General features: G+C 35.7%; 1 protein-coding gene across 1 annotated transcript; it reads left to right on the forward strand.

The window, feature by feature from the left end:
- Nucleotides 1-4,546: 4,546 nt before the first annotated feature.
- LOC105331201 (uncharacterized) lies at nt 4,547-12,130 on the forward strand. Its single transcript, XM_034483407.2, has 12 exons — nt 4,547-4,661; nt 6,627-6,810; nt 7,092-7,392; nt 7,515-7,688; nt 8,582-8,769; nt 9,079-9,241; nt 9,599-9,713; nt 9,882-10,035; nt 10,397-10,541; nt 10,763-10,934; nt 11,724-11,914; nt 12,007-12,130. The coding sequence occupies exons 2-12, from the start codon at nt 6,631-6,633 to the stop codon at nt 12,063-12,065; spliced, it is 1,842 nt and encodes a 613-aa protein (XP_034339298.2). The 5' UTR covers nt 4,547-4,661; nt 6,627-6,630; the 3' UTR covers nt 12,066-12,130.
- Nucleotides 12,131-14,597: the final 2,467 nt, after the last annotated feature.

The following is a 14,597-nucleotide window of genomic DNA, read 5'->3' on the forward strand; positions in this document are numbered from 1 at the left end:
CCTGACTGCATAAAACATTTTCTCTGGCATGTATCGTCATATTCCTCGTCCAAGCTGGTGGTTTTGAAGCAAGATATTTTCTGAATTTAGTGGCAATACACTTATGTACTTTTCACACTTTAAATGATTATTTATAATGACCACTTATACATCTACACACTTTAATACAGCAGCAGAAATTAAAAAAAACAACTGTTTATAGATTAAACAATCATTGTGAATTGTGTATCTAGAGAGGTGGACTGGCACATGGATGTAGGCAATGCCTGGCCACTTGTCTCAAAAGAGAATAACTAATCCATAGTTTAATTACGAGTTTGGAGTTAGAAGATGTTGGAAGCACGTGGACGTGTGTACATGCTGGCACTGTGGGAAGGTTGAAGCTGAAGTGATAGAAAATCTGTAATTTATGAAATTAGATACATATCCTCGATGCAATTATTCATCTTATTGGATATATTGTATGTCCGTCAAAATTTAGATTTAAACTTTAAAGTAACAGCGGATCTATAACTTGTTACTTAAAAGGTACTCACTGCCGTAGGAGTTTAGATAACAGCTGTTTTATTCTTCAGAACTCAACGGTTGTATAAAACTTTACTAACAAACAGAAATTACATTGATTTATCATTCTGAGTTTTACAATTCAATGCATTTCTTAAAATCAGTTTTTTATTAAACGAGATTCTTTTTTCTAAGTGTTTACCCTAAGTCTGATTCGCATGCAGCAATACAGTATGACAGTCAAAGGGAGATAAGTCTGTTAATATCAAATTATACGTGTTGAATATCCGTTATAACTATTAATAATGAAAATATATTTGAAACAATAGCGTTTTATTTGCTCAACTGGAAACACCACGACGAACCTAATATCTACTCATCAATATGGACAAAAAGCCTCGAATGTTTTTTTTTATTATTTTTTTCCCTCGAAAATCTCTATACAACTTAACCAATACTCAAAATGTATAAAGATAATTACTTTTTGAATTAAAACTATAACTGTTTATTTATACTAGACATTTCTCGAACTTTGCGTTGCCTAGATCCGAGTCGATATGTTTCGATCACCATGTACAGTTTCATTTGACACTGAGAAATCATCGGTTGTATGCATTTATGGGGTTTTTATTTTGTTAATTTAAATTTCACAGATATAACAATGATATATCATTTTGAATTTTCCCACATGGGTTCGATGCATTTTTTTTTTTACAATATTTCTGAGCCCCCCCCCGGACTAAGTCCGATTCGTACACAGCAAAACTGCACATGCAAAGGGGGATAAGTCTATTTATTTTTAACGAACAGTGAATTGTTGCATTCAATAGTGTATCAAATTTCTTCTCTTTTCTCTTTTGGGTCAGATGTTTCTTCGGCCTGTCGTAAAACACAAGGAAAAAAGATGGTCCATTTTTCAAAATATTAACCCTTACCTGGACCATCTTTGGCAGCATCCTTCAACAATTTTATGAAACACCCAATCTGTTGACGTTTCAACAAACACATCTTGTTTTCAAAGTATTTCTGCAATTGCCATGGTCTTCCATTTGTAGTCTGCCCCAAGATATCAATGCCGTACATTTTCTTAAATTGTTAGATATTTTTATAAATACCTCTGGGTTCAAACGATGTTTATTCAATAGTATTAAAAAATCCCAAGATTTTCCTTAAAAATAAAAAGTCTGCGGGGATCTTCCATTGCAAAAGAGATAAAAGTAATCAAACTTTTTCTCAATATATGATTGTAGAGAGGACGCAAATGAACCTCCTTCATATTTTTTTCAGATTTTTAAATCTTCAAAATAAGTCTGTAGCTGCGCAGTTCAACAGCTGTTCTGAGTGATTAAAAAGGCATTATCCTGTTCTTGTATGCATAGTTTAATAAAAATGGCATGTAGAACTTCATATTTATTGCTTTTATATCTTTTGGCAATATTTTTTGGCCAGTGTCGGGCTGAAACAAGCCAGTTCAAGATATATTTACATTCTTATCCTCAAGTGTACAAGATGGCCGCACACACCCCCCCCCCCACCTTAAGCGACAATAAATATAATTTACGCACTTTAACTTACTTTTGATGGACAATTGATTAAACAAACCAAAGGTAGATGTAGAAAAACAAATAAATAGCTTTTAAAATATTTGGAGAGGGTTTCGAACTCATGACTTACAGATTTGTTGTAAACCTTTTAATCCACTGCGCTACGCTGTTAGATGACAATTTTGGGAAAGAAATTTCTAACATAATTACACTTCATTTTATTGTTTATTTCGATAAACAATACGTCACAACATGAAAGTGTCTCATGAACCTTAATATTTTTCTGAAATGCTAGCTACCTTCATGAAACACAAACGAAAGCTTTTTATTGTTAAATGCCGACATCGTTTCACTGGATTGCTTGTCAGCTTGGAGCTGTAGAGAATATACATATTGTGGATGTAAATGTACATTCTTTTAAATATTAGAAGGATAGATTGCATAAAGATCAAAAGAACCACACTGAAATGTATGTTTCATAATGATCTACACTGAAATTAACTTTTGCAGAAAATTAATGTTATGCCATGTAACTGCATGTGTATTTGGAAAAAAAATATTGCACGGGTCTGATAAAAATATCACTTCATTCTACGACGGCTATTGGGCAATTTTGTCCTTAATGGTTAATGTCGAAACCCTTGGACAAAGAACTCACCATTTTTAGAATTAACTACGCATATGTAACCTATATGTATACGAGCTAAGGTGTCTGATATTAACCTGCTCATCAACCAAAGGCTTATCTTTTATAAATATTTGGAATTGCTATTTGCACTAGAAAACTCGGGTTATTCAATAGTTTGAGACCCATTTATTTACCATCAGAATTGTGGGCCTTCTAGGTCTGACAGTGCCCCGTCTTATCTTCAAAAAAGTGATGTATAAAGATGTATTTTCATCCAGCTTATGTGTTAATGCTGGAGTGCCACAAGGATCTGTACTTGGGCCCCTTTTGTTTTTAATTTATGTCAATGATGTTGCACAAAATATGTTGTCCTTTTGTAGATTATACGCAGATGATAATTCAATCCAGTATGCGGATAAAAACTTAAGAAATGTACATGTAGAAAATGTGTTAAATCATGACCTTAGAATATTAGAAAAATGGTCCAATGATTGGTTACTTAAATTTAATCCTAATAAAACCAAATTTGTATTTTTTTTAGCAAATCAAAACGTAATGTAACCCCAGAACTGTTTTTTCAAGATTGTCAGTTAAATGTTGTTTCTTGTCATAAACATCTAGGCCTAACGCTCTCTGATGATTTGAAGTGGTCTGTGTACATCAATGATATAATGAAAATCGCTTGTAAAAAATTAGGACTACTTAAGAAACTTAAATTTACCATAGGCAGAGACAAACTATCAAAATTATATAACTTTTGTAAGGCCAATATTAGAATATGCTTCTGTTGTATGGGATGGTTGTTCTTCCGCAGAAATTGAAAAGTTAGAAAAAGTACAGCTACACGCTGCAAGAATTGTCACGGGACTTCCAATTTTGGCCTCAAGGGAATCATTGTATTTCGAAACGGGTTAGGACTCTCTATCTAAAAGAAGGGAAATAGCTGAACTAACGATTATGTACAAAATTCATTACAATCTTGTACCACAATATCTTAGTAATATTGCTAACAACTATTGGGAAGATAAATCTCGCAACAATACTCGTTATGAAGACAATTATATACCTCCTAGAGTTAAGTATGATACATATAAAAAATCATTTATTCCAGATGCTGTAGGCAAAAGGAACTCACTAAATTCGAATATTAAAAAATCAACATCCATCCGCCAGTTTCAAAGAAGCATCTCTAATAATAGGAGTGATTCAAAAGTTCCTAAATATTTTCTTCATGGTAAAAGAGTAGCTAACATCATTCATACAAAATTAGGACACAATTGTTTACTAAATTATGATTTACACAGAAGAAATATTGTTGATTCTCCAAATTGCATATGTGGAAAGAAAGAAGATGTATATCATTTTTTATGTTTTTGCAAACTATTTTCTAATGCAAGGAATACCTTATTTAATGAACTATTCCAAATACAAAATTTAGGTACTATAGATTCGCATACTTTACTATGGGGTAATGACAACCTAGATTATAAAACTAATGTTAGAATTTTCACAGCTGTGCAGAACTTTATAATCAATTCTCGCAGATTTATATATAAGTATACTATTCTGTTCTTTACCATTTTTTTTAAATATATGTGTATATACTTGTACCATGTTTTATGACAATTGCAAATTACTTGTAATTGGGTGAGAACCTAGTAGGTTGCAAGAACTTGTGTTCGAACCCTTTGTATATTATATATACAATAAAATATGTTCAAACCAGAATTGACTACGCATGTAACCTATATATGTATACGAGCTAAGGTGTCTGATATTAACCTGCTCATCAACCAAAGGCTTATCTTTTATAAATATTTTGAATTGCTATTGCACTAGAAAACTCGGGTTATTCAATAGTATGAGACCCATTTATTTACCTTCAGAATTGTGGGCCTTCTAGGTCTGACAGTGCCCCGTCTTATCTTCAAACTATAAATATGGAAACGAGGCCGATTTCTCCAGAAACTGAACCAAGACTAAAGGTAGGCACATGTAGACTATTGCTACCACACATATTAATTACAGATTTTCCATATTGTTTTAAATAACTGTACATGTACAAAAGTTTTCCAACCATTTTTTTTGGTTGCATTAATTGAAACTTGTAACATTTGAATGTGCTATTTCAGTGACGGCTTATACTGCAGAAAACATGCATGATAAAAATGAAAACGATTCCTTGGCAAATTTTCGACATCTTCAAAATTCGACATCGTCAACTTAAGGTCAAAATTTAAAAATTTCAATTTTCCAATTTAATTATACCACAAAACAAAAAGAATTCTGTCTGCAGAAGCAAATAGAACTACCAACTACGTAGTATTATTATTTTTTTTTATAACTACCGACCAATGTATTTTTCTTCCAATACATATGCATCCTTGCCACCTTTCGCTGGTTCACTACAGAATGTTGCAGTTTGGTTACTTGTATAAACAATGAAACCTTCATGTACTCCAAAAGCATTGCGTGAATTCCTCTTAAACGGTGGACGTGTAGTGCAAATAATAAGCATGCGACACAAGCTGTTGTAAGTTTTAGGGCAGTGTTTTGACGTGTTTTTCACTTGTGTAGATCCATCGTCTTGCATAACCTTTGGCAAGATCAAAACATGTTTACAAATTATTGCCATATTCCGATTTGTCCTTTCACAAGGACCTTCACCTTCACGTGAAGGAGACCTCCTCAACCAGTAGCATGTTTTCACAACATGTACTCCAAAATTTTATAGTTTTGCATGTTTATTGATGAATCATCGAACCGAAAGAAGCTTTATGAGTTAGCCCACAGTCAATAAGTGTGTGTAAGAATGGCCTACTGAAAATTATGCATTGTGTTTTATATCTCAGTAAGTTGGTAATAACTGCATCATGATAAAGTTCGTCTCGAGGCCCAACCTTCTCTTTCTACATTGATTACTGGTTTATTTTGCCTTTTTAGTGTGTATTAACTGTAACATCATTCATGTTCATGCTCCATTTGTTATCTTATGAATATTTATGTAACATTTGGATACCAAGTGTCCCAGTCAGTGAACTGAGAATTTTGTAAGTGAACTTGATAATCTTCTCTTATCAGTGTTCGCTACTTCTACTACTAGGAGGAATTAACAAGTGTCCCCGTGTTATAACTAGAACCTTTTTAACAAGAGCTTGGACTTTGGATAGTTGTATCAAACAGCACTGTGGCGTAGGCCTGTCTATTTCATTTCTGGTCACTCATCCATGGCTCTTCGAAATCGACAAAATTTGTCTGGCTTTTGAGACGAGACTACGCTATCGGTGTATATTTCACATGAAACCGCGTGATTTTTAACTTCATTGTTTGACGCATGAAATAGATAGTTACGCCCTACTGAAAGACCAAGGTCTTGGTAAAATGGTTCTTTTTACATAGGTCCTGCCAGAAATCCTCAGTTCCATAAACTATATTAATGTAGTGTCACTTTATTGTTTGGAACAGATTCACATCGAAAAGTGATTATATGATTGATAATGTACCAGAATTTGTGCCTCACAGCAATAAAATATAAGCAATATACATTTATAATACACTGACACGAATTGTGATTATGACAGCAAAACAATAAATGTCTGAGAATTACAAAAATATATCTTTGAATAATCATATCCCTCTCTTTTTGTTATTATTTAAGAATATAAGTTTGTTAAAATTCAAAGAACTTGGTTGGTACGTGATCAAATCTTCTGAAAAACCCTTCGGGCTTCACAGGATTTGATCACGTGACTAACCGAGTTCATAACCTGGTAAACTTTTTAAATTGCTGTTTATTTCTTACATACACCAATCACATGTACGTTTGTTATATAGAGGAAAATTGATTATTATAGCCACCAAACAGCTATTGTACTTAATTCCAATCCTTAAATAATCAAGTTCTATTCTTATATATTTAATATAAAAAATACCAGTTTTTGTCTCTGTAGAACCATGCTCCGTTTCTGGGCGTTCCTCGGTCTGGTGGGACTCGCCCACTGTGCTACCCAGGGCATGTCAATCAGGTCCCACTGGGACGGTGGATTCGCCGGCACCATCACGCTGGCCCCCACCCACACAGTGCACGGCTGGACGGCTCACCTCGCCTGTGACGCCCCTATCGACTCCCTGGAGGTAAATCTCAAAAAGCCGCTGTCCTTAGGGCTGTTCATTCGGGGTTTTTTAAATGAAACTTTATTTACTTATTGTCTGTCATTCCAAAGGAATGTGTAGAATTTTAACAAAAAATCTTGCAATCGATATTTGATCGAAAGATATGGATAAAATCGAAAATTTTTAGAAAAAATTCGTTATTATTCGAACGATATACAGGCAAAAATAACATTACAACAGTATTGCAAAGAAATTATAAAATCAAATTCGAAATTGTATTCATATTTTTTCTGTACATGCAGATTTGGACGGCAGACATTGTTTCCTCAAATGGAGACAAATCTGAATACGTTATCAGAAATAAACCATACGATGGCGACATTCACAACGGGGATTCCCTGAACGTGGACATTGTGGGGCGCACCCCAGGCAGCTCCACTGCTCCCAACTGTCGAGTCTTCATCGAAGGACAGGATCACGGAAATCCAGCAACCAGTGCCCCCCAAACACAGGCCCCCTCTGGCGGTGGTGGATCACAGACTCAGGCGCCATCTGGCGGCTCCACTTCCTCGGAGACAGTTACCCCGGGAGCTTCCTGCGGAAGTAAGCTGTTTTCTTATTATTTTTGACAAAGCAAAGATAGATGAACGCCTTATGCGAAATTTGATTTGTCTACGAAAGGTGTTAAAAGAAATTCTTCATTCTGAAACTCTTAAATATTTAAGGCGCCAAGAGCACAAAATACAATTATGGCGATGCTTTGGGTCTGTCAATTCTGTTCTTCGACGCCCAGAGATCTGGAAAGATGCCAGCCAGCAATCCTATTCCATGGAGACACGATTCCGCCATGAATGACCACGGAGATGGAGGCGTTGACCTCACAGGAGGGTGGTATGATGGTACGTAAAGTTGCTAGTATCCAGTATTGAGTATTGAGTATTGAGTATTGAGTATCCAGTATTGAGTATCCAGTATTGAGTATTGAGTATCCAGTATTGAGTATCCAGTATTGAGTATTGAGTATCCAGTATTGAGTATCCAGTATTGAGTATCCAGTATTGAGTATCCAGTATTGAGTATCCAGTATTGAGTATCCAGTATTGAGTATCCAGTATTGAGTATCCAGTATTGAGTATCCAGTATTGAGTATTGAGTATCCAGTATTGAGTATCCAGTATTGGGAGGGCGGTGGTATGGTACGTAAAGTTACTAGTATCCAGTACTGAGAGGGTGGTATGATTTATGTTTAAAAGTTTTAATATCGTTTTTGGGAGGTTGGTTTGATGATGCGTTATAAAAGTGTAACCGGTATTGGGAGAGTGGTATAATGGTACGTTGTGGTATTGAAAGGATGGCATGATGATCCTACGCAAAGGATCATTTAGGGAGGTTGGTTTGGTGGTACGTTATGAACATTGAGAATGTTATGATGGTGCGTTTTGAAGCTTTATCTGGAATCAAATTAAAGTAAATGTATGTTACTATAAAACTTCAGTAATGTTTGGAAAGATATGATGGTGGTTATACAGTTTTGTCGATATTGTTGGAAAGTATGACGGAATAGCCCTTTACGAAATATTACTAAGAATCAAAATATGAACATAATATCATTCCATAAATTGTGTGATGGAAGGATAATCTTCCAAAGGTGGCCTTTTCATTAATTGGGTAAAACTATGATTCTTTAGTTGTAAACACCAATGAAATCTTTCACCTCTAACCCCAGAAAACTCTGTAAATGAAATTGAACATGGTTATACCTACCATAATGGAGCTCTACTCATCGTTACAGCTGGAGATCACGTCAAGTTTAACCTGCCTATGGCTTTCTCGGCTCACGTGCTCGCCTATGGTCTGAACCGATGGAAGGATGGCTACTCCAGCTCCAATCAGCTACAGAACATGTACGAGATGCTGCGTACTCCGTTAGACTACTTCATGAAGTGTTGGAGACCCCAGTCCCAGGAATACTACGCTCAGGTCTGTGTCGATGTCGCTGTCTCATTCCCATTCAAAGCCCCTTCAAAACGTTATGCAAATTACCTTTCGGAAATGTCTGATTCTGTAATAAATCTCAAAGAAATACAAACTGATTGAGAGGAAGTCAGGAGATTAAGCTGTATTTCTCCTATCATTTCACAATATTTAGTCGGACTCGCTTATCATACATTGATACTACCCATTGATATGGTGGTTTTTTTAGTGACATAGATACATAATTTACTACTTTGCATATCAAACACAGAAACAGATAAAGTAATATACTGAGTTCCTCCTACTTTTTTTCAGGTCGGGAACGGTGCCGCTGACCATGCCTTCTGGGGCCGCCCTGAGGACATGCACATGCAGAGACCCGCCTACAAGTGCACCGCCTCCAATGGCGGATGTAGTGACGTAGAGGGAATCACGGTGGCTGCATTGGCGGCAGGATCCATGGCTTTCAAGGCCTCTGGTGTGTACTGCTAGCCTGAAAATTCCAAGTCAGGCGTTAATTTTGGGTTATGACCCTTTTTTACTTTTTAACCTGAGTATAATTATTAAAAAACTACGTACTTTGGGTCAATTATCAGATGTACCTAATATTCACTGCTTAATGCAACTGGTTAGGTTTAATATTAATCATGAAAGTCATTGCCGAATAATTGAACAATTTAGACTATCAATTGTTACTTATGCTACAGGCGTTAGAATAGTTTACGATAAATGTATGTTCTTTAAAATATAACGAGCTTTATATTTCTACTTCGTGCTTGGTATATAACAATTTATTTTAAATCATGTAATGTCAATAAATATTCCATACACTCAGATGCCGCGTACTCGCAGAGACTGCTAGCTTCTGCTAAGAGTTTGTATGATTTCGCTAATGCACACAAAGGAATCTACAACAAAGGACCAATCTCGGACGCTACCTCGTACTACGGGTAACTTAAACCTGATCAAATATCCTAATCTTCAACTATATAGTAATCAAAATGCCTAGTTACTTGTTAAATGTTAGTACAATTAGATACAACTAATTAAGATTGAAGAATCGAATGAACTTGTTGAAATACACCATAAAGATATCTTTATTAATCCCCTGTGGACAGATCTACCGGCTACAAGGATGAGCTGTGCGTGGCCGCCATGGAGCTGTACAAGGCGACCAAGGACGCCAAGTACCTTAACGACGCCAAGGCCAACTTTGAAGGAAACGATGTCGCTTGGGCGCTCTCATGGGACGACAACCACGTGATGTGTGAAGTAAGTGAATCGTGTCTGCCTTGGATCCGTCTTGCAACTATATGAATTTGTGAACCGTGAATCATTGTGGTATTAATTGCTGGCCTTTTAACACAAACGTTTTAGGCGTTAATGTCATTAATACCCGCGAACAAACCGCGACTTTTACAGTTTAGACATACAGAAGGAATCACAATCCAAAAGTGATGATTTTTAAGCTTTGATTAACTTGATTCAGAGGTCGATATACTGCCAGGAAAAGATAAATGTTAGAAATAATCAATATTAGCAGATAAAATGATTAAGACAAGGAGGCGCATAAAATTAAGTGATACATTATAACAGTTCACGAAGGTAAACCCTGATTTGTTGACCGTTTTAGCTCCTGCTGTATGAAGAGACAAAGGACAACAGATACAAGGGTCTTGTGGAGTCCTTTGTCCGGTCCTACATGCCCGGGGGCTCAGTCCACCAGACACCGTGCGGGCTGGCCTGGAGAGACCAGTGGGGCTCTCTCAGATACGCAGGTATATTTCAAAGAGAGTGAGAACCCTCCAAATAATGCCTGATAAATTGATTACTGACTTACGTCCTGTCAAGAATCTTTTTTATGATATTAGGAAATTTCTTAGAGCATTTCTTTGAATTTAGACATTTCAATTTGGCCCATGTAAATCTTATCATGTATCCGTGTTATACATGCTGTTATCCTAGAAAGTATAATGTAAATCAACCCCTGTGTTGACAGCTAACGCCGCCTTCGTTGCTCTGGCCGCGGCCGAGGACGGCATTGGTGGGGACCAGTTTAAGAGTTGGGCTCTGAGTCAGATCAACTATATCCTGGGGGATAACAGGAACCATTTGAGCTACGAGATCGGGTTCGGAAGTAACTACCCCAGACAGCCCCACCACAGAGGAAGGTATTAAGCTGACATGGGCACATTAAAATATAATTACATTCGTTCTTGATCGGCTGATCGAACAGTCGTTCTAATTGCCTTATTGGTGTACCAGTTTATGAGATATTCGGTTTAAAGAGTCTTACAAAGAATAATGGAACCTTTATTTAAAGCTGCTTGGTCCGATTTTTTTTTATCAAATTTTTGCATGTTTTTAAACGGTGGTTTTGCTAAGTATATGTATAATAATAGATATTGCAGTAGTTTTCTCAGTCAATTAAACCAAATTACAATGAAAAAAATTATGTACAAAATTTACTAACAAAACAAACGACATAAAAAGGGTATCGCGTTATTTCGCCTCATATGAAAATTCACCCTGAAGCCAAGACGGGTATGGTTGTGTTTCGACTTTGACATCGCTATAAATAAAGGTCGTAATGTTCAGGTAAATTGCAAATAAACCTATCTATGTTTTGTACGCTAATATTTCTGAAGTTTCCTTTGTCTACAATCGATGCATAGCATGCGAGTTTAATAACCCCAATCATTCGGGGGACAAAACCAAACGGTTCTCTTTTCTTAACATCCCATGATGCATTTTGGTTTGTTTTTTCGTTTGCCCAAAAGGGAATTATTTTTATTTACTTTGAATATTTATAACTTTGAGACCGATTCTGCTGGTGTAAATAGGAGAAAGTCCATAACTTTTTAAGATAAATGGTTTGTATGGAAAATTATTTGATACTGTAATTACAAAAAAATCGGACCAAGCAGCTTTAAACTGTTTGAATTTTATTTTTTTTTCAGTTCCTGCCCCAACCCGCCCGCTGGATGTGGATGGAATGAATTCAACAACCCTGGCCCCAGTCCCCAGCTGCTCAAGGGAGCGTTAGTTGGAGGTCCAGGCCAGAATGACGAGTACGCAGACTCCAGAAAAGACTACACCAAGAATGAGGTCACCTGTGATTATAACGCCGGCTTCCAGTCCGCTCTGGCTGGTGAGTAGTCATGTCGCCGTCACGTGACTGTAGATTTGACACATATTCCTTGTTTCACTTATCTAACACTTACGACTGTTGTATTCTTGAAGGTCTGGCCAGTATGGCAAAGAGAGGATGTCTTCCCAACTCTCCTGCCCCTAAATGTTGATGTGTTGGATGTTACTCAAATTTGTGATCAAACATTTTTAGTGAGAAATAAATTGTATATCTTTATGCAACGTGTCGTATTCGTAAAATTTTTGAGAAGATGAGTTGAGGCCAAATGTTAGGAATGAATATTAGGCGGACTTTAGAGATAATAAATCAAAGAAGCTAAATATAGAAATGTGATAAAAATAGTTATTTCAAAATTGTTTACTTATAATTACTACATTTCTTGCCTCCTTAGTATAACTACTATACTCTGTCAAAAGTTTTTTCTTCCACCACATTTTGCTTAATATTTCAATTATCATAAGTTCATGAGTAGTGAATCAGTATTAAAATATTTACATAATATATTCCTATATAAGTTTAAATAAGTCTTGAAATATGTTTTTTCGAGCATAAGCTCTGTGGGTAAGGCCCCAGAGAGTCCGATTTCAGAATTTCCTCGTCACATTGCACGGGCGGGATAAAGCTAAAAACGAGCGGACAGTGCTACAAGTTGGTTATGATATAACTAGAATAGATGGAATTGGACCATCTATCGGAACATTAATAAACAAAAAGGAATTTAAGGAAGCTGGATAGTCAACAAATTAACCATAGGTTTCTTTAGATATAAACTGCTATCTCATCAAGAATAAGTCTTAATTAATTTTTTTCTTTTGAATTTTGGTATTTTCCTATATTTTGATATAGAGCTCTTCTTCTAGAGAAGATCAATACAGTCTAAATATGGTCACGACAATTGAGCCCTTTTAGGCCAAAAACAATTAATCATTAGTTTCTCGGGCCAAAATTTTGAAATTTTGATGAGGCAGGCAGGCAGGATTTTTTTTTTTGTTTTTTTTTTTTAGACAAAATTTACAATGACGGTAACCCATATTATATGATTTATTTATGTACTCATCAGCAGATTTTCATCAAGCTCATACATTGGCAAAGTTTAAACATTTGTTTTAATTTGTTCTTTTTAGTTTAAACTGTTCTGTTTCCTTTTATAAGGTTGAGTTTTTGCATATGAACAAACAAGACAAATGGTTTATGCCCCTGCTTCATTTTGCGGCCCATCTTTCCCCTCCACAGTAATAACAGAAGTCTAAACTGAAATAGGGGACTTCTTAGGGCATTTTACTAGTTGAATTGGCCATATAAAAATTTATCAAATAAAGCATTTATTTGGGGGTGTTTTCTTATCAATCTTCACTGCCTTGAGGACAGAAATCAAGGAAAAGTAAATAAGTCATCATAAAATTCTCAAATAATACAAGTGTCCTTTATTCTTTCTTCTATGCAATATCACAGAAGCTTCAATTTCTGAAGATAACAAAGAAATTTCAGTGGTTGTGTTAACAGGGACCAACCCAGAGCAAGCTTAGTTTAGGGAGACTTCACTTCTGAAGTTCTCCCTCACAAATATAGGGAGAAATTTGAGAAATCGGGTAGACTTCCATTCTTTCACAATGGCATAATGCTAATGATAATACATTTATACACAGAGTCAACGTTAATTTGAATTTGATTAGAAGCAATTTAAGTCAATTAAAAATAAAACAACTCCTAAAAATTTTAAAATATTATCCAATTTTTTAAATTTAATTTATTATGTGTATTCATACATTTTGTAGCGGAAATTTTTCTTAATTGTGTTGGCTAAATGACAAATAAAATCAGTCTATGTGTTTAAGTGTATTTTGGAGGTATTAGTCCAACCCTTCGACCCAAATACAACCCATATAGTTGGTTGTACAGAATTTTTTAGTTAAGATAACTGTAGACAAACGGTTTCATGATTATTTTAGCACTAACTTGGCAGAGTTATTAATTAATTACAAGTTACCAACTAATTGTAATATCAGCACCTGAAGTTATAAACATCGGTTAAATTTTCAGTGCACAGTATGTGGTTGCATCAACCGTATTTATAACCTCTGAAGATAAGACAGTCGCTAGTTATTAATCACAACAGGGGTTAACTTAGGCTATGAAAATGTCTTTTGAATTAGATGATTATCATTTTATTGCATTTGGAGTTAACTTTCACGATCGTGAACTCAGAATACTGGGCAACTTCAACCTCTCTTACTGAGGAAATTCTGGCGAAGTTACCGACCACAAACCGAGTAATTATATTTACATAAAGTTGTATTTAGCCCAGGTAGCCCCCTAGGTTGGTCACTGGGTAGATGTTTAAGATCAAATAACGTTTTTCACTGACAGAGACATGCATCTGTTCTGAGCATTTGTTTACATAGATTCCATAGTAGAGAAAACCGATAATGATAAGATATAAAAAATCCGGAAAAATAACGATAAAAAAGTTTGATGCGGCGATGATTTTACTGATGCGGCGGTGCCTGAGAAACAGATCATTAATTTTTTTTGGCCTTAATATGTGTAAATCAGAAACGATATCAGTTTGTTTATAATTCTAAACTTTACGCAGAACAGTATGCTAATGATGAAGGCTCAAGCATAATAGCAATCGTGTTTGGGTTTGATTTTCGATGGTCACTGTAAAGAGGACGCGTCTCAA

The sequence above is a fragment of the Magallana gigas genome, chromosome 3 (assembly GCF_963853765.1).
Source record: "Magallana gigas chromosome 3, xbMagGiga1.1, whole genome shotgun sequence".
Classification (NCBI taxonomy): Eukaryota; Metazoa; Mollusca; class Bivalvia; order Ostreida; family Ostreidae; genus Magallana; species Magallana gigas.